The 21,073-nt window shown below is 47.4% G+C and overlaps 1 protein-coding gene across 5 annotated transcripts in view; it reads left to right on the top strand.

The window, feature by feature from the left end:
* The window catches only part of PTPRO (protein tyrosine phosphatase receptor type O), a 550,218-nt gene that overhangs the window by 218,053 nt on the left and 311,092 nt on the right, over positions 1 to 21,073 (top strand). For 3 of the 5 annotated variants that reach the window (XM_063446603.1, XM_063446604.1, XM_063446605.1), the window contains one exon: positions 16,995 to 17,078. The exons of the other annotated variants lie outside the window; for them this stretch is intronic. In XM_063446603.1, coding sequence (XP_063302673.1) covers positions 16,995 to 17,078 — 84 coding nt within the window. The remainder of the gene's footprint in view (positions 1 to 16,994; positions 17,079 to 21,073) is intronic. 5 annotated transcript variants of the gene reach the window in all.

Raw genomic sequence — 21,073 nt, forward strand, 5'->3', positions numbered from 1 at the left:
CTTCTAGTTTCACTGAGGTAGCCATAGTCAGGAGCACTTGGAATGGACCGTCAAAGTGTGGTTTAAGTCCCTTCCTCACATGCCTCTTTATCACCACCCAATCCCCAGGCTGCAGTTTGTGAGTTGCAGAATCAGAGTCTGGAATGGAATCAAAGACTTGTTTATGCACCCTGCCTAATCTTTGGTGTAGGGCCTGTACATAGGCAGTCATACTACCATGCTGCATCTGGAGGGTCTGGGGAAAATAGAGGCCTGTCTTTGGAGCACATCCAAACAGTATCTCAAAAGGGGATAGGCCACGTTTGGAATTGGGGGTGAATCTCATAGAAAAGAGTGCTAGGGGAAGGCATTCAGTCCTGGGCTTCCCTGTGTTTTGCATGGCTTTTGCAATCTTGTTCTTTAAGGTGCCATTTGCCCTTTCTACTTTCCCACTACTCTGGGGGTGATAGGGGGTGTGGAAGGCCTGACTGATCCCTGAGGCTTTCAGAATTTCTTGCATTATTTCCCCAGTGAAATGGCTATGTCTGTCACTTTCAATCACTACAGGTACTCCATATCTACATACCAGTTCCTTCAGTAGCTTACTTGATGTGACCTTCTTCGTGGCTTTCGATACTGGGTAGGCCACAGGCCAACCTGAAAAGAGATCAATGCACACCAACACATATTCATACACTCCTACCTTAGGTAGTTGAATATAGTCTATCTGTAGTCTTTGAAATGTGTAAAGTAGCCTTGGTGTATGCTTACATTGGTGTTTTGACAGACTGTCCTGGATTGTTTCTAGCACAAATCATGCAAGTTTAGGTGTGTTTAGCTGCTATAACAGTAAATCCGGATGCTACCCAATGGATGTTTACTATGCGGTTCATGTGCATCTTGGATAGATGTGTAGGTCCATGGGCCATCTGGGCAATCGTTGGGCACAACACTCGTGGTAAATTCTGTCATCATCAGGTTCTGCATCTTGTTTTCTCCAGAGGTCATGTTCTTCATTGCTTGCCTGTCTTTGTAAGCTCAGCAGTATATTGTAGTCAATGGCGTCATCTGTAAGAACAACTTGCAGGAAGGTATTACCTGTAGAAGGATGTGCTTGGATTGCTGCTTGCTTGGCAGCTTCGTCTGCTTTGTGGTATCCTCTTGTAATTTCATCTGTGATCTTCACATGAGCTGCCACCTTGATGATGCCTACTTGAGTGGGTAACAGGATAACGTCCATAAGTGCACTCAAGGCTTCAGAGTTCTTGATTGGAGTTCTTACTGAGGTGAGAAAATCATGAGCCCGCCATATAGGACCAAAATCATGGGCTATACCGAAGGCATAGCGAGAGTCTGTATAAATATTAGCAGTCTTACCAGAAGCCATTTTACACGCTTCAGCGAGTGCCTTCAGCTCTGCCTTCTGTGCAGAGCAGTGAGGAGCAAGTGGTTCAGCCTTTATTACCTCATGTGCAGAGACTACAGCATATCCAGTGTGGAAATTACCCTTCTCATCAGCATATCTGGAACCATCTATAAAAAACTCAAAAGCTGCATTTGATAATGGAGACTCAATTATATGCAAAAAAAAACAGCTGTCTCTTGTGCCATTAGTGCTGCACAATCATGGGGTACCTGGGCATCAGCTAACTCATCTGGTGAAAGTGAATTTACAAAAAGATCAGAAGTACAAGTACCATTCCCACTATCCCCACTCCCCTCTTTTAAATCCAGGGGAAGTAATTTAGATGGATTTAACACCATACACCTTTTAAGAGTAACATTAAGTGGCATAAGCAAGGCACATTGCATTCTGAGATGCCTTGCAGTATATATGTGTTTTGGTTGAACTTGTGACAGTATGCTGTTGATGTCATGCGGTGTGTATATGGTCACTGGGTTATCTAAGACAATATCAGTGGCTTTGTCCAGGAGGGCAGTAACAGCCACCACTCCCTAACATATGAGGGGCACCCCTGGCAACAGGGTCCAATCTGGTGGAGTAGTATGCTATTGGTCTTTGTTTACCACCATGGTCCTGTGTAAGGACTGATGTAGCAAAACCCGATTGCTCAGTAAAGAACAGGTTAAAATTATTTCTGTAATCTGGGAGTCCCAGTGCCGGAACTGACGTCACCAGCAACTTAAGGGTGTAGAAAGCATTTTCTGCTGCATGGGTTAATTTAAAGGGTTTGTTTTAGTTGGTGAGACAATCATACAGGGGCTGCATGTAGATTGCTGCAGAGCGAAGCCAAAGTCAACAGTATGAAACCAGGCTCAAGAACGTACGTAGCTGGGCTAGGCTTGATTTGCCCTCAAATCATGTACCAGTTTCTCTTGCTTTTTTGGTACAATGGTGTGTTGCAAGGGGAGGTGGTCTGGACAATTACCCCTGCCTGCAGTAATTCTTGCACAGATTTGGAAATAGCATCTTCCTGTGCAGTGCTTAGGGGGTATTGTTTTTGATAGGGCAGGGTGGCTCTGGGAAGGAGATTCACTTTGACTGGGAGCACACAGAGTTTGCCTGTATCTGTCTTCCCTGCAGCCCATAGAGAATCGGGGACTGAGGACAAGTCATTTGAAAGGGATATCATTTGTTTGTCCTCTAAAGGCACAGACAATGTTACTTTTCCAGTGGGGCTATACTGGATATTTGCATTAAGGGCAGACAGTATATCAGAGTATATCACTGCCTAGTGGTTGATTGGTGGTTGGTTGTCATGGAGTTATCATTTGAATCCTGGTGGTTTTTATTTTTAGAAGGACACCTGCAGTTGTGTTTAATGTGTCCTTTCCTGCCACAATTCCGGCAGTCTACCTGCCTTCTGTCTCCACCAGCTCTAGGGACAGATAGTGCCATTAGAGATGTTCTCCTCTTTCTAGTATTTAGATTGGCTTCCACTCCCATAGCCACCTTTACCAGATCACCATAGGTTAAACATCTCCACTCAGGTCTAGAATTTTGGAGACCAGTCCTTATGGGTACGTGGAGACCATCCATGAAGCAGTTAATAAGCAGTCTGGTGGAAGTGGTTACAATATCTGTGTAGCCCAATGCCTCCCAAGCCATCTGTAGTCTGGTGAAGAATGTTTCCACAGATTCATATTTCCCTTGTACTATATCTCCTAATTTATGAGCTAGTTCCTCTGTCTTTACTTTAGCCCATTCTCTCATTGCAGTGACATAGCATGCTCCAGATGCAGACTTGGTTCTAAACTATTCATATGTTTGCATGTTGCTTCTTCTGAGGCTATCTTCATGATCATCAGTATATTTAGCAATTATTCTAGCCCAAATAGGGCCAGCTTTTAGGGTGACAATCTGTTTTAAATCTATCCAAGTACACTGGTAAGTAGCTTGAATGGTGGATAGAGACTGGACTAGAGCTAAGGGGGCCTTTTCAACATCTGGCAGCTGCTGTATTATTGCTGTGCACTGGGTGTCCAGGGCTTATATTCTTCCCAGTACTGGATACCTGAGCTCGGCTGTCTCTTCTTATGGTATACGCTCTCAACTTTGGGTATCATGGGAGTAGTAAATTGTGGAGCTAATGGCCCCACTGGGTTGTCTATGGGGGCAACTAGAGGTTCCCTTAAGTCTGGTGGACTCCTCCTTTAATGAACCCATAGGTCTTACTGGGGCTGCTGGGGAACCATATGAAGTCCCACTGCGTAATATAACTGGAAAGAGAGGTTTTGATTTCTGTAAAAGGGAGTCCCTGCATTATCCTGGTAAAAGGGTGGGTTTACAAGATTTTTTTCAGGATCTTGCCTACTTGGGACCCCAGAGTTCCAAAACATTGATAATATGGAACACCTTTTTTGGTGGTTTCTCTACAACCACATTTAGTTAATTCAACTGCAGTATCATGCCATTTTTTTTGGCGACTTCTACCAAGTCATTATCTTCTAACCAACCTCTGTAATTTGCCATAAATTCACTCCATATATGTGGGTCTAAAGTGCCCTCTGAGGGCATGCCAGGTTTCTTAAGTAACCTCTTAATATTTTTAATTGCTCCTTGTCCTTTGTGATGCTTGACAATGATGCTTTGGCAGCGCCGAAATGTACGTTAGGTCCGCTACTTGTTTTTTAGCTTATGCACGTTTGATGTGAACCTTTAGTTTAGGGGGTATGGGCACTTTTGGTATCTAACTGTTGTTAGAACTAGTCAGGAGTATGCCTTCAGAGTAGAAATCTTTTTCCTTTACAGCAACATTGAGAGGTGATATTTCTACAAAGCCCTGCATACACAGCATGACATAGGCACTGTCGTTATTCGGCAGGTGTTAGTTTAAAATTACCTTAATAAGACTCGGACACCAGTTATTCTGTTGGAGTATAACGTCCACAGCTTTATTAAATTTCAAACAAATTAACAAATTTAGGGTCATTGTCATTTCTGACATTTTGTTACTATCCCCCCATACAATACCCCTGACAATGACCCTAGCACTTAAACAATAAATAACATTTCAATAACATTTAACTTATAACACACGGCCTACCAAAGAGGCCCCAACCAAACGTAACTGTAGGGGTGTACCCAGACACCCCTACCCCCTAGGTTCGTAGCCACCGAAGATCTTGAACCTACCAACACTCTTATCCACCTGGCCTACTCCGGCCTAGGCCTTGGCCTATCCACTTCCAATTCCAGCCAACTTCCGACTTTACCATGCCCTGTTCCGCCATAGCACATGCCTTGACCCCTTAAGGACATGGGCGACCCCCACTACACAAAAACAGGGCCCTATCAATACCCTCCTGAAAACCCAGGTTCAGCAAGTCAGTCCCTACATCTGACAGATGAACCCCGTCTCTCCTGAAATAACCGGGCAACATGCCCTCCAACTCCCTGTGTCGGACAACTACTCCCCCCATACGTCTAATAAATGCTGACATTGCCCTATTCACCTTGCCCCTGCAACGGGCTACCGCATCCAAGTCCCTAGCGTGCCTCCACGCAAATCGGGGGACCATCTCCGACCACACCACTACAACTCCAGGGACCAGCCCTACCAGCCGGTCCATGTCCCTCTTCACATCTCACTAACTCCCTCTGCGGGACAAGACCCAAATCATTCCCCCCGCCATGCAACACTACCACATCAGGCTTCGCCCCCCCATACACTTTCCTGAACAAAACACTGCTCAAACCTTGCCAGCTAAAACCCCTAAAACCAAACCATGAGATCGCCACCCGCTCCCGAGGAAAGCCCAGCTGTGTTCCGCTCCTTCTAGCTGCAGCTCTCTTCTGTGCCCAATACACGAACGAATGGCCGATCACCCACACCGTCCAACCTGAAATGAAATAAAAGTTAGTACTTCGTCATCCAAACCACCGTCTCGTCACCAACACCACCACGCAAAATACTTAGCTTTCAAAATGTTTTTTTTTTTTTTTGAACTTACACCAGCCTGTCAGGCCTCACATACGATCGGAAACGCAAGGATTCCCACCTACCAATCCTTTTTATCCTCTCGTCACCCAGACCTAACCTCGCCGCCTCTGTCGCGGCCCCTATACGGAATGAATGAGTACCAAACTGCATGGGCTCCAGGCCCATCTTCCCCAGTCCCATCCGGAAAACCCTGGTAAACTGGAAACGTGACAGCGCCGACCCGTCAGCGTGTACGAAAAAACAGCCCTTACCCTCTGGCCGGAGCGCCAAATAATTAGCGCCCCGCAGCACCGGGCACACCTTGGACCCCGGAAACCCGTACAATACCACCGTGCAGCCTTTCCCGAAAACATCAGTTTTTGACTTGCACAATCTGATACTCACCCTGTCAGCTCTGACTACCACGTCTTCCTGCTGCAGCCCCCCAACCCCCGCCTTGTTCACACTCACCAGCTCGCCGACTCTAAACGCCCCAAAAAAGGCCCACACAAATGCACCTGCAAATAATTCAACCTCGAAAGGCGAGCGGCATAAACGGCAGCTCCACTAACTGTTGAAGCATTCCGAAAGACACCGGCCGCCTCGAGTCAGCCGTTTTCTTCCCTCTCCTGAAGCCCTTGATGGCCTGCCGAACCAAGAAATGTTTAGTGACATCTTCCCACCCGTTGAACTTAAATAAAAAAGCCAGAGCCGACATGTGTCTGTCAACCATGGCCGGCGAGGCCTGCTTAACAAACAATTGGCAAAGAATCCACAACAAAACATCCAGCCTCCGCTCCGCGGAAAGCTCCCCCCCTACCTGAAGCACCGTCTCCTCCCACACTTTCCAGACCTTAACATACGCCGACCAGGTGCTTGGCGCCAGCGACTTCCTTATGTACTCCCCAAGCAGGCCATCCCGAGTTGCCACATTTCGACTGGGCACACCTGCCCCACCTTCGCTGCACCAGGAGCCGCTTCCCAAAAACGTTCCCACTGTAAACGAGATAGAGCATCAGCCACCACATTCTTACACCCCGGAATGTGCCTAGCCTTAAACACAATGTTAGCTGACATACAGAGCAAAACCAATCGCCGCAACACTCGCACCACCGGAGGCGAGCTAGCAGACAGGCTATTAATCGCCTGCACTACCGCCATGTTGTCTGAATGAAATGTGACCCTCTTGTTGGCAAGCTCCTTGCCCCAGAGTGATACCGCGACCACCACGGGAAACAGTTCCAGAAACGCCAGGTTTCTGATAAGCGGGGATGACAACCACATGTCCGGCCACCCCTCCGCGCACCATTCTCCCGCTAAATAAGCACCAAAACCACTGCCCGACGCGTCCGTAAACAACCCTATAGCCTCAGACGACACAGACAGCTCCCTAAAAAACACCGTTCCATTAAAATTGGTCAGAAAATGATCCCACACCTCTAGATCTTCTCTCATGTCGGCGGACACTCTAATATAGTGAGACGGCCGCCGCGCCCCGCTGGTTGCCTGAGCCAACCTCCTACAGAATATCCTCCCCATAGGAATGACCCTGCATGCAAAGTTAAGGCTCCCTAGAAGAGATTGCAAGCCCCTTAGCGTAACCTTCCTTGCCCTTTTTGCCGCGCCTACCACCTGTCGTAAAATCTGCAGCTTATCTACTGGCAACCTGCACTCACCGGCACACGAGTCAATCTCCAGACCCAAGAAACAAATGCACGTAGTGGGGCCCACTGTCTTATCCGCAGCTAAAGGCACCCCGAATGCATGCGACACCCACTGCAGAGTCCCTAGCAGCTGACCACACCTACCCGAATCACGAGGGCCGACACATAGGAAATCATCGAGATAGTGCACCACCGATCCCCCCGCTGACTCTTTGCGCACCACCCATTCCAAGAACGTGCTAAACTTCTCGAAATAGGCGCATGACACGGAGCAACCCATAGGCAGGCACAAATCCACAAAGAACCCGTCCTCGAAATGACAACCCAAGAGGTGATGACAATCCGGATGGATGGGGAGCAGCCGAAACGCTGCTTCCACATCCACCTTCGCCATTAACGCCCCCCGACCCGCTCTCCGTACCAGCTCGACGGCTTTGTCGAATGATGTATAGGAGACCGAGCACAAGTCCGCGTCAATGTCATCATTCACCGAACCCCCTTTCGGGTGCGACAAATGATGAATCATACGGAATTTACCAGGTTCCTTCTTGGGAACCACACCCAAAGGGGATATCCGCAGATCCGCCAATGGCGGGGCCGCGAACGGGCCCGCCATCCTACCCAAGGAAACTTCTTTCAACAACTTCTCCCCAACCACCCCCGGATGTTCCATTACAGACTTAAGATTTGCGCTAACCCCACTCGGACCTTTTGCCTTGAAGGGGATCCGGAAGCCTTCCGTGAAACCCTTCCATAAAAACTCTGCATCCTGCTGACTATCGTATTGCCTTAGCCAAGGCAACATCACGTCGACCTTCACCGGGGACCGCCCCCCAGCGGTAGTCGCTGTAGCAGCGGTTCCTGTCGTACCTCCCCCTGTGTTACTCTTCCCTTTTTTAAAGCATCTACTGACCCCGTGGCTCCCGCCGCAACCGGAACACTCGTGTCGAAACCTACACGAAGCCCCCCATTTACACTGGCCCTCGTTAAACGCCCAGCAAAAACCTTTTTTCGGACCCGCCGACGCAGCGCCCCCAGTGGCCGCGCCGGCTCTCCCCTGAAAGGGAGCAGATTTCTGCGCCATCATCAGCCGCATCCATAGCGGCAGGTCCATCTGGTCCCACCGCATGGATGCATCCGCAGCTAGCCGTTGACGAAATTGTTCATCGTACTTCCACCATGCCAGCCCCCCATAAGTCCGGTACGCATCACCTATTCCGTCGAGATAGCAAAATAGCTGGGAACAGCAATCCGGACGCTTTTCGCCGATAACACTGGCCAAAATACAAAATGCCCGCAGCCAATTCCCAAAAGTCTTCGGGATCTTCCTATACTTACGCCTCTTTTCTTCCTCCTCCTTCTTGGCATTCTTTTTGTCCTCCTCCTTGAGGTCTAGGAACTCCTCTAGGGGGAGAAGGGAAAAGATTTCCACGAACTCACCTTTCCATATCTTTTCCTTCACCTCCCCTTTTAAATGACAGCCAAGGGGACCCGCGAAGGACACGTGCACGTTTTGCCGCGCGGCCTCCGAGATGTCCCCAAAACCTGCCTCCTGCTCAGACGCCCCTTCCGTCGATTCCACCAGCGGAAGCGCGGCATTCACGTCCCCACTGGCAACCCCCCCCGATAACGAACCTCTACTAGTAACTACCTTACCTCTGTCCCCGTCTGTGGCCCATACTCTACCAAACTGCTGTGACTCCCTACCTTCCTCCCAGGAATCCAAGAAAGATTTCAAACAGCCTATGAGTGTGCCTGGATGTAATGCAGAGCTCGACTCACCACTGTTGCCCCCGGTCGCCTCAGGCCCAGGGGATGCTGTCCTTCCACCGGCCCTGACAGGCCCCGGAGCTTCCGCAAATCGCCGACTCCTGCATTCCTGGTCTCTCCTCGGAACCGCTGGCGTGTGACTCCGCGACCTGTAAGGAGACGACAACCTGGGCAGTCTGTTCGATCGGTCCCCTGCCCGTCCGTGCTCCCTACGCTCCTCCCTTCCGTCCCAGTCCCGGCTCTTCCTAGCCGCCCTACGGCCCCTGCTGACAGACCTCAGCCTCCGATCCCGGCCACTCCCATCCGAAGAACTGGATGCACTCCGCCGACTATTCCCCCTCCAATTCCTCGAAACGGACCTCCGCTGCCTGACTCCGCCACTGCGCCTGGAGTCGCTACGCCTGTCCCGTGACGGGCTCCTGTCCACACTCATCCGACCTCTGTCCGCGCACCTACTTCTGCTGTGCCTGGCGCTAGCGCTGCGCCGCTCTTCGCTCCTTCCCCTCCAAACACTAGGCCTCTCAGTCCGACCCCCCTGGGAGCTGCCTACCGGGCCCTCCCGCACTTCTCCGCCTCGCCTGCCTCCACCAGCTGTCATGGGCCCCGGCCCCTCCCCGCCCGGCTGTCCGCTACTCGTCGACTCCTGTCCTCCGCTGACCACTACTGCCTGACTACCAGAAGCATCCCTGGCTGTTGCCGCTCTCTTCGAATTGCGGCTGAGCTCGCCGCGTCCCCTCTCTCCTCCCTCTGTCCTGCTCCCCGACCTGGCTCTCGATAAGGCCGCCCTCTGTCCACTGCTGACCTGATCCCCTTGCTCCTGAGACGGGACCGCTAGTGAAGAGCCTGCAGCAACACTCTCTCCATGACTCCCCAAACCCCCCCTGGTGTTCGACTCACCGCTTCCCGACAATCCAGCCTCCCTGGCCACCTGGCCGCTTCCCGACCCACTCTTCTCGACAGCTGTCCTGGAAACCGGCTCCGTTACCGCTTTCCTGCCAACCGCAGATCCGCGGGGCGCCATCTTCCCCCGCGCTCCTTTCGCCGTGGCCTTCCTCGCCTGGCTAGCCGTCCCAGTGACCGGCGCCGCCTGCTTCGACAAACCGCTGCCGGAACCAGTCGCCATTTCCCTATCCTCTACCGACGGGCTCCTCCGACGACGAGGTGCGGGTGCCACACCCGGGCTGAGACGCTGCGGCGGCCTCGTCCTCCGTGTAGGCCTCCGCTCCGGCTCCCGGGAAGTTGCAGCAGCGCCGAGCTGCTGATGTAGCCACTCCATGCCCCGATCCTTGACAGCCACTCGGACTCCCTCCAGGATTTCTTCTAACGATGCCATACCTGCAGAAACGAGAAAACAGAGGAAACCCACAGACCTGACAAAGAACAGGTGAGTGAATTTCTGTTAAAATGGCTCCTCTCTAAGATGGCCGCTATTTAACTTGCTCTTAGACCACCCCCACGCTGCATTACCCTAAGCCCACCCCCAATTCTTAACCCTGCCCACTCTCTGGCCCTGTCAAGGCCCACTCCCCCTCTGCGTTGTTCCGTGGGCTTCAGGTTCTCTACAACTGTATCCAGTGTATGATACACTTGCAAACTTTATCAAGTGTTAGAACCAGCCAGCAGTGTGTCTTTAGATTAGTAATTGCGTTGTTCCAATAGCCATCATATGAGCCCTGCATACAGAGTAGGATCTCCACAGATAGATCCATTACACTGTGTACCAGCTCACTGTACGAAGTGGCAGGGACACAGGTGTTATCCCATGGATGCTGTTTTCTCTTGCATTTACTGAATCAAATTTAGTTGCTATTTAAAGATTCGCACTCCTTACTTGGAGCCTTGGGTTTACCCTGCGGCTGTGACATTGAGCCTCCACAGTTTGAGATACTCATACAGCTATTTTTTACGCAGGCTTATTTCCCTTCAGACTCCATTAGCATTACTACCTCTCGATCTGGGATATTCCCACAGAGTATATCGTCCTCCCCACCCCCATTATTTTATCCTTAGTGGTGATGGTGCATTAAGTTTAATTTTCGTTTTCAGGGATCATTAAGTTTATGATACCCGCAATAAAGTTATTTTTTAAGATTGGTATTTAAGGCAGAACAACATCTGCAGAACTACCCCTTAGCGCTCCCAAGGCCATCCAAGCCTACGGATTACGCTATCACCATTTTTTAGTCTATGTACAAACACAAGGGTTATCCCCTATCAGTTCTGCAGACACACTCCTGTTCCCACTAGTTGGGAACTTCAGCCCTTCGGTGCTTCCTTTTTTCTATGCTTGACAATAGTCAAAGCCGTAAATCCCCCTTGAGTGCTTTGAGAGCTACCTATCTTAAAACTTGTAAGGGTTAATTACTTCCGTACGCAAGACAAACTGTACAAAAACAGTATATAAGACAGTTAGGACCACTGCAGTGGAATTTTCAGTCTTGTCTTCGTTATTCTAAACACAGATCAGGAGATCGGCCCATGGATGATTCTAACTCAAATTATAAAACAAATGAGAAGGCTTAAAGTAACTTAAAACCCACAGATATATTCCACTATCTCAAGATTCCTTTCACAAGACAACACAACATCCACCTGAATATAACCATAATACCACAGAAAACAAGTTCTTTAGATCAGACGTTTTTAAGTCGTTCCTTACCCAGACAGACCAGTAGGACGTGGATCTGAGAGCGAAATTGATAAAGGTAGAAAAAGTTTTCCTTACCTTGCTGCAGCTGATTTCGCTGTCAGAGGGACGTCTACCTGTACGCTAGTGTCTGAGTCTTTTACCGGGGACACGGTACCAAATTGATGTAGATCCAAATATTGATCTTTGTTATATTCTTCAGTTGGGTTTTTATACATTAAAAAGTAAGTGCTTATGTGCAAATACTCATAGGACAGTAGTAGAAAGGTAGTGCAAAGGTGAAAGGAGTACAGATAAGACATAGGGGTGAACGTCATGTACATATAACAAATAAGTTCAGAGAAAGAGAAAAAACAGACTGGTTTACGAGAGACAGCTCAGGTGGGGCTATCTGCTCCCGGAACTAGACATATATGGTCTTAAAGGACCACTATAGGCACCCAGACCACTTCAGCTTAATGAAGTGGCCTGGGTGCCAGGTCCAGCTAGGGTTAACCCATTTTTTTATAAACATAGCAGTTTCAGAGAAACTGCTATGTTTATAAATGGGTTAATCCAGCCCTCAAATCCTCTAGTGGCTATCTCATTGCTAGAGGCGCTTGCGTGATTCTCACTGTGAAAATCACAGTGAGAGCACGCAAGCGTCCGTAGGAAAGCATTGATAATGCTTTCCTATGAGACCGGCTGAATGCGCGCGCAGCTCTTGCCGCGCGTGCGCATTCCACCGAATGGGAGGAGAGGAGGCGTAGAGGAGGAGAAGAGCTCCCCGCCCAGCGCTGGAGAAAGGTAAGTTTTAACCCCTTTCCTCTCCCCAGAGCCCGGCGGGAGGGGGTCCCTGAGGGTGGGGGCACCCTCAGGGCACTATAGTGCCAGGAAAACAAGTATGTTTTCCTGGCACTATAGTGGTCCTTTAAGTGTCGTTTTAAGCATTAAGCATTTCCTGAGTCCAAGGTCGCCAATTTTAATACAGGATATCATAATATGACACCTCTGCTCCTTAGCAATGCCATCAGGTTTGTGAATGATCATTGGGCTAAAGGAAAGAAGCCAATATCTTCCCCCTCTATACATTATTATTCAGCTATTTAATGTATTTTATCCTAGAAAGAGGAGAGTCCAGGCACTCCAAAGCTTAGCAAGGCAAATTTATTGGAACCAAGTACAAAACCGTGCCATTTGTCAAGAACAGCGACTGTTGTCAGTGATATTGGTACTTTTAAAACTATGTCTTTAAGCTAATGTTAATCAGTATCTGATATAGATATCTAGTTTTATAACTGAAAAGCTGCTTGTAAAATGCTTCAGGATACAGACACACAAAGCATTGGAACACAGACATACAAAGCTTGGGAACACAGACATACAAAGCTTGGGAACACAGACACACAAACCTTGGGAACACAGACACACAAAGCGTTGGAACACATACACACAAAGCATTGGAACACAGACACACAATGCTTGGGAACACATACACAAAGTGTTGGAACACAGACACACAAAGTGTTGAAACACAGACACACAAAGCTTGGGAACACATACACACAAAGCGTTGGAACACATACACACAAAGCATTGGAACACAGACACACAAAGCTTGGGCACACAGACACACAAAGTGTTGGAACACAGACACACAAAGCTTGGGAACACAGACACACAAAGCATTGGAACACAGACACACAAAGCTTGGGAACAGAAACACACAAAGCATTGGAACACAGACACACAAAGCATTGGAACACAGACACACAAAGCGTTGGAACACAGACACACAAAGCTTGGGAACAAAGACACACAAAGCGTTGGAACACAGACACACAAAGCTTGGGAACACAGACACACAAAGCGTTGGAACACAGACACACAAAGCATTGGAACACAGACACACAAAGCTTGGGAACAATGACACACAAAGCTTGGGAACAATGACACAAAGCGTTGGAACACAGACACACAAAGCGTTGGAACACAGACACACAAAGCGTTGGAACAAAGACACACAAAGCGTTGGAACACAGACACACAAAGCGTTGGAACACAGACACACAAAGCATTGGAACACAGACACACAAAGCTTGGGAACACAGACACACAAAGCTTGGGAACACAGACACACAAAGCTTGGGAACACAGACAGACAAAGCTTGGGAACAAAGACACACAAAGCTTGGGAACAAAGACACACAAAGCGTTGGAACACAGACACACAAAGCTTGGGAACACAGACACACAAAGCGTTGGAACACAGACACACAAAGCATTGGAACACAGACACACAAAGCTTGGGAACAATGACACACAAAGCTTGGGAACAATGACACAAAACGTTGGAACACAGACACACAAAGCGTTGGAACACAGACACACAAAGCGTTGGAACACAGACACACAAAGCGTTGGAACACAGACACACAAAGCATTGGAACACAGACACACAAAGCGTTGGAACACAGACACACAAAGCTTGGGAACACAGACACACAAAGCTTGGGAACAAAGACACACAAAGCTTGGGAACAAAGACACACAAAGCGTTGGAACACAGACACACAAAGCTTGGGAACACAGACACACAAAGCGTTGGAACACAGACACACAAAGCGTTGGAACACAGACACACAAAGCATTGGAACACAGACACACAAAGCTTGGGAACACAGACACACAAAGCTTGAGAACACAGACACACAAAGCTTGAGAACACAGACACACAAAGCTTGGGAACACAGACAGACAAAGCTTGGGAACAAAGACACACAAAGCTTGGGAACAAAGACACACAAAGCGTTGGAACACAGACACACAAAGCTTGGGAACACAGACACACAAAGCGTTGGAACACAGACACACAAAGCATTGGAACACAGACACACAAAGCTTGGGAACAATGACACACAAAGCTTGGGAACAATGACACAAAACGTTGGAACACAGACACACAAAGCGTTGGAACACAGACACACAAAGCGTTGGAACACAGACACACAAAGCGTTGGAACACAGACACACAAAGCATTGGAACACAGACACACAAAGCGTTGGAACACAGACACACAAAGCTTGGGAACACAGACACACAAAGCTTGGGAACAAAGACACACAAAGCTTGGGAACAAAGACACACAAAGCGTTGGAACACAGACACACAAAGCTTGGGAACACAGACACACAAAGCGTTGGAACACAGACACACAAAGCGTTGGAACACAGACACACAAAGCATTGGAACACAGACACACAAAGCTTGGGAACACAGACACACAAAGCTTGAGAACACAGACACACAAAGCTTGAGAACACAGACACACAAAGCTTGAGAACACAGACACACAAAGCGTTGGAACACAGACACACAAAGCATTGGAACACAGACACACAAAGCTTGGGAACACAGACACACAAAGTGTTGGAACACAGACACACAAAGTGTTGGAACACAGACACACAAAGCTTGGGAACACAGACACACAAAGCATTGGAACACAGACACACAAAGCTTGGGAACAGAAACACACAAAGCATTGGAACACAGACACACAAAGCATTGGAACACAGACACACAAAGCGTTGGAACACAGACACACAAAGCTTGGGAACAAAGACACACAAAGCTTGGGAACAAAGACACACAAAGCTTGGGAACACAGACACACAAAGCGTTGGAACACAGACACACAAAGCTTGGGAACACAGACACACAAAGCGTTGGAACACAGACACACAAAGCATTGGAACACAGACACACAAAGCTTGGGAACAATGACACACAAAGCTTGGGAACAATGACACAAAGCGTTGGAACACAGACACACAAAGCGTTGGAACACAGACACACAAAGCGTTGGAACACAGACACACAAAGCATTGGAACACAGACACACAAAGCTTGGGAACACAGACACACAAAGCTTGAGAACACAGACACACAAAGCTTGAGAACACAGACACACAAAGCTTGGGAACAAAGACACACAAAGCGTTGGAACACAGACACACAAAGCTTGGGAACACAGACACACAAAGCGTTGGAACACAGACACACAAAGCATTGGAACACAGACACACAAAGCTTGGGAACAATGACACACAAAGCTTGGGAACAATGACACAAAACGTTGGAACACAGACACACAAAGCGTTGGAACACAGACACACAAAGCGTTGGAACACAGACACACAAAGCATTGGAACACAGACACACAAAGCGTTGGAACACAGACACACAAAGCGTTGGAACACAGACACACAAAGCGTTGGAACACAGACACACAAAGCGTTGGAACACAGACACACAAAGCATTGGAACACAGACACACAAAGCTTGGGAACACAGACACACAAAACGTTGGAACACAGACACACAAAGCATTGGAACACAGACACAGAAAGCTTGGGAACACAGACACACAAAGCTTGGGAACACAGACACAGAAAGCTTGGGAACACAGACACACAAAGCGTTGGAACACAGACACACAAAGCGTTGGAACACAGACACACAAAGCTTGGGAACACAGACACACAAAGCGTTGGAACACAGACACACAAAGCGTTGGAACACAGACACACAAAGCGTTGGAACACAGACACACAAAGCGTTGGGGGACATTGACTTCTGATTATGCCAATTATCCTGGCCTGACTTGTTTCTTGATATGCTTGCCTTGGCTAAACTTAAACTACACTGTCTGTCTCCTTCTCTTCACCTCTTTACTGATAAAACATCTTACTATTGGTGTCTTCCCAGTAGCTTCTGACCTGCGTTCTACAATATAGTAGGGATCCTGATAGAGGGCTGAAAGAATTACCAGGAGACAGGTAGCTGGTGGATATTCTGGAACTGGTCAAAGGGAGTGAGAGTGATTAGTTTGGGAGGACTTTCCTTAATATATATATATATATATATATATATATATATATATATATATATAGAGAGAGAGAGAGAGAGAGAGAGAGAGAGAGAGAGAGAGAGAGAGAGAGAGAGAGAGAGAGAGAGAGAGAGAGAGAGAGAGAGAGAGAGAGAGAGAGAGAGAGAGAGAGAGAGAGAGAGAGAGAGAGAGAGAGAGAGAGAGAGAACACAGTGAACCAAAGTGAAAAAAAATCTAAACATACAATCCAGTAGTATGAGCTCTTTCTCTCAGTGGGAGTGCTGTGATCATCATCTGACTCAATGACGATAACCGCTCTGATACCAATTGGTCTGCCAATTAACAATTTATTTCCTATTTTAAAATTTTCATTTCATTTCATTTTTCCCCACAAACATTGACAAGACAGGAATAAAGTAAAGCATTATGTAGGCTCTTTCTGTTAGAAGAGTGCTTGTATTTTGAGAGTTCACAGAAAGATATTTCCCTTAAACTAAAATTTAATATACGAACATCATTTGTGCAAAACACAAAAACAAAGCATTGCTGTCCGGCATGAATTTACTACGTAAAATGTGAAACTATGTTTAGTTTTGTTTTTAATGTATGTTTCCTTTCACTAAGAGTAGGCTTTTCTAACTCAACCCGTCTCTTTCTTCACGTTTATTAACACTCACAGGCGTAGAAGCGTATTTACTTTCCTAACCTTGCTACCTTCCTGTCTGTGGACTGACTATCTTTTGGCTTTTTATATTAACCCATGGTAAGTAACGTTCTTTCTTCTAATCACTATGTTTTTAGTATAATATATAGATTGCAAGAATTCCACTGATGGGGTTTGGGATATTGTATAACTCTGTTTAAGATGCCTTCTAATGGGTCAGGTTCAGGAGAGTAAAAATGAATGGTTCTTGATTTGCACATGAAAAAAATTTGAGGGTAGGTCTTGTGTCGATGGTCTATTCATGCTGTACTTAAATTTATGGATTGATCAGTGGAGGCCGCTGGAGTCTCAAGTGACATCATATATCCCTACACACTCCATCAGAACAATGCAGTCTCCCAGTTAATATGCCAGTGGGTTGAGATGTCCAGCATTCCAGAGGCAAATCCATAGCCCAATCTTAGGCTCAATGTGCTCTGTAAGTTCAATTTCAGTGCAGCATATTTAAAGAATAAAACACCAATCTGTAATGAATTTTTATCTGAGACGACAAAATAAGGTCAACATTGCTGATATGAAGACATTCTACAACTTCGATATAGTAATACCTTGTAAATTTTAGCCTTAATTTTGCTATTTGTATTTAAGTTTGCTCCAATTCCAAGTTTATTGACTAACCTATGTCAGGGCCAGATTAACAGCTCAGTGGGCCTGGTGCTGATAATTATGATGGGCCTAATTACAGAATCTTATCGACCACTAAAACACTCCCAAGCGTCATGTAACTGATGGAGATGTGCTGGAGAGCATTGTCCAGTGAAGCAGAAAGTCAATGGGCGGGGTAAAAGGGTGGGCCACTGACACAAATCACGTAACCTGCCAAAAGGGGAGAACATGCCCAAAAAGAGGGCATGTCTACCCAAAGAATTGGAAGGCTAGCCTGGCATGAATGCATGTCAGGCTGCCTGCCAATCATGCAACTGGCCAACTAAGGGCATGCTATGCAGACAGCACCCTGAGCTTGGCATAAATGCGTCGAATGATGCGTTCGCTCAAAGCTTTCTAAGGACTGTCCCCTAGCACTCGCTGGTCCACTTGTCTCCTTACCTTCTTACTAGCAGGCAGAAGCTCTTGGTATGTAGTCTGGGACAGAGGAAAGCTGTATGTAGTGAGTGTAGAAGAAAGGGAACATGCCACAGTGTTAGAGAGACCAAAGACAGCATTACTTTAACTAAATTTCAGCCAGTCATCACAAGTTTTGTTCCCATACATCCCTCTTAAGTTTCCATACTTAAGCAAGAGTATTTAAAAAGTAGTTAGGGTTGCCACCTTTCTTGGAAAAACATATCGGCCTTAATAATTTGCATAATTAATTATGTATGGGTGACATCACATGATGTAAATCACAAGGAGTGACATAAGAGAAAATGCTGTAAAATCACCAAAAAACTACTTACAGTTTGATTCTGCTGTATAGATGGATTGCTCCCAGTGTCCCCATGTCTCCCAGTGCCCCCATGTCTCCCAGTGCACTCATGACTCAGTGTCCCCATGTGTCGATTACTCCAGGTCTCAGTGTTCCTATGTATCAGTGTCTCAGTGCCCTATGTCTTCCAGTGACCCCTAGTCTCCCAGTGTCATGTCCCCAGGTCTCCCAGTGACCCTATGTATCACAGTGTCTCTATGTATCACAGTGTCTCAATTCGCCATGTCTCCCTGTGTCCATGTCACTAGGATGCTAGGAACACGAGGAGACCTGGGGACACGGAGACACCAGGGACACTGGGAGACTAGGGGACACTGGTAGGCACACATGGGGACACTGGAAAAATAGTGGACACTTAAAGACATGGGGACACAGACACTAGAGACACTGGCTGGGGGACATGGGGACATTGAGACATGGGGGCACTGGGATACATGGGGACACTGAGACACCAGGGCCACAGACACTAGGGCCACTGACTGGGAGACATGGGGACATTGAGACACTTGGGGCACTGGGAGACATGGAGGCACTAGGGGACATGGGGACAGTGAGACACTGAGAGACTAGGAGATACTGGGAGACTAGGGGGCACTGGGAGACGAGGGGGCACTGAGACACCAAGGACACTGGCTGGGAGACATGGGGACACTGAGAGACATGGGGACACTGTGTCCCCATGTATCTCTGTGTCCCCAAGTGTCTGTGTCATAATGTCTCCCAATGTCCCTTAGTGTCTCAGTGTCCCCAAGTGTCTGTCATAATGTCTCCCAATGTCCCTTAGTGTCTCAGTGTCACCATGTCTCCTTGCAGCCTTTTCCCCCATCCCTCACTTCCCTGAGCTGTAGGCTGTCTATGCAGGGTGGGAAATCCTCCACCCGGGTACCTGTTTTAGCTCCCCTGACACCGGCCATGTGCGAGCTGTGTCAGCCACATGGCGGCCCCTGGTCCATGGCGCCCTGTGCGGCCGCACAGCTTGCACAGCCCTAAGGCCGGCCCTGCAAACTACACACATTAACACAGTCACCGTTACACACAGAAAACATAGGTAGCGACTTATAAGGCGTACCATTTCATGTGATATCTCATTTTTTTTTGCATATATGCAGGCCACTCTGGCCACAAAAAATCTGTGAAAAATTATATACTTTTTTCTTTTACACTAGTCAAGCTTGAGATGTTAAAATGATCCGTATTGATCCGTATTGATCCAATGATGTTATCGTCAGCCAATCCTAACAATATACATATTAAACAAATAGTTGGACCAGATGACACAGAATTGATTTCAACTGCGCTCTTCTGGACTTAGACATTCCACGCTTTTTTTTAACTACCCTAGTGACATTTTATAATGTATGGCGAACCTTTGAGTTGACCGATCAGGTTGAATGTCCAAGGACCATACAAATGCAGATTTGACAGGTGTCCATGATTTTCTGATCCAGCCAGATACCACAGGACACGTTCAGAGATTCATGCCTCGACACATCAGAGCTGTTTTGGCAGCACGAGGGGGTCCGACATGATATTAGGCAGGTGGTTTTAATGTTGTGGCTGATCAGTGTGTATATGTATATATATATATATATATATATAGATGTATATGTGTGTGAAAGAAAGAAACAGGAAGGTAGATGACTGAGAGACAATCCTGGAGTTACAGGTTAAAGAGAAAAACACACCGAGTAAGTAACAGGCGAAAAGAAAGAGGTTGGAAGAGACTCATAGCAAGGCTGACGACAAAGATTAAATAAAAGTACAGTTACAACAAGAAGAGAAAAATGACAAAATGAGAGAGAGAGAGAGAGATGAAAAAGTCGGACCCAGGTTGAGGGCCTGTTGAGGGCCATTAATCATGCTGGTCAAGAAAAGCAGAATATGTTTGCCGAGAAATTGCTATAACCTGCAGTCCCAGGCAGCTTCTTTAGACACGAGGTTAACTCTTAAATCCCTCTGTCCATCTTTTCTAGGAGCTCCATATTGTTAGTGTGTGTAACGGCACCCCCAGGCATAAAAGGGGTTAAAAGCCGTTTAGTCGATCTTCCCCTTCCAGAGCTACTGCAGAACACCAAACTCCAGAACGGAATACAAGGGAATGCTCCAAACTCCCGAACTGCATACAAAATAGCACTCCAAACTCCCGAACTGGAACCTCACGAATAGCTGCTAGCAGACGAACAGGAAAAGCACCCAAGCGGCTTACACTCCTGGCAATCAGTCTCTAACAGCATTGTAGCGGATTGGTACCGGGCTGTCCCACGACATGTATGAGAATAAGTGTATTTGGTCATATGGCTGGTTTAATGTGTATGTACATGTATAGAAAGCATGGTATCCGGGTATAATGACAGTTAAATGTATGTAAAGAATTGTATTCCTCTAGTTGTTCGGTAGAATCATTCAAATAAAACAAGGGAATGGAACTACCGAACAACCAGACCACCCAGGAATGAGTGTGCCTCCAATTACCGTTTGCAACAATGTTGCAAACAGGTAATTGGCAATCAGTGCAGTGTGGTCTTTGTCCTCTGGGTGGCCGCCATTCGGGAAACAAACACGTGGCGGCGGCCATCTTAAACTACCGAACAGCGGTGTTTTGCCGTCG

The sequence above is a fragment of the Pelobates fuscus genome, chromosome 3 (genome assembly GCF_036172605.1).
Source record: "Pelobates fuscus isolate aPelFus1 chromosome 3, aPelFus1.pri, whole genome shotgun sequence".
In the NCBI taxonomy this organism is placed as follows: domain Eukaryota; kingdom Metazoa; phylum Chordata; class Amphibia; order Anura; family Pelobatidae; genus Pelobates; species Pelobates fuscus.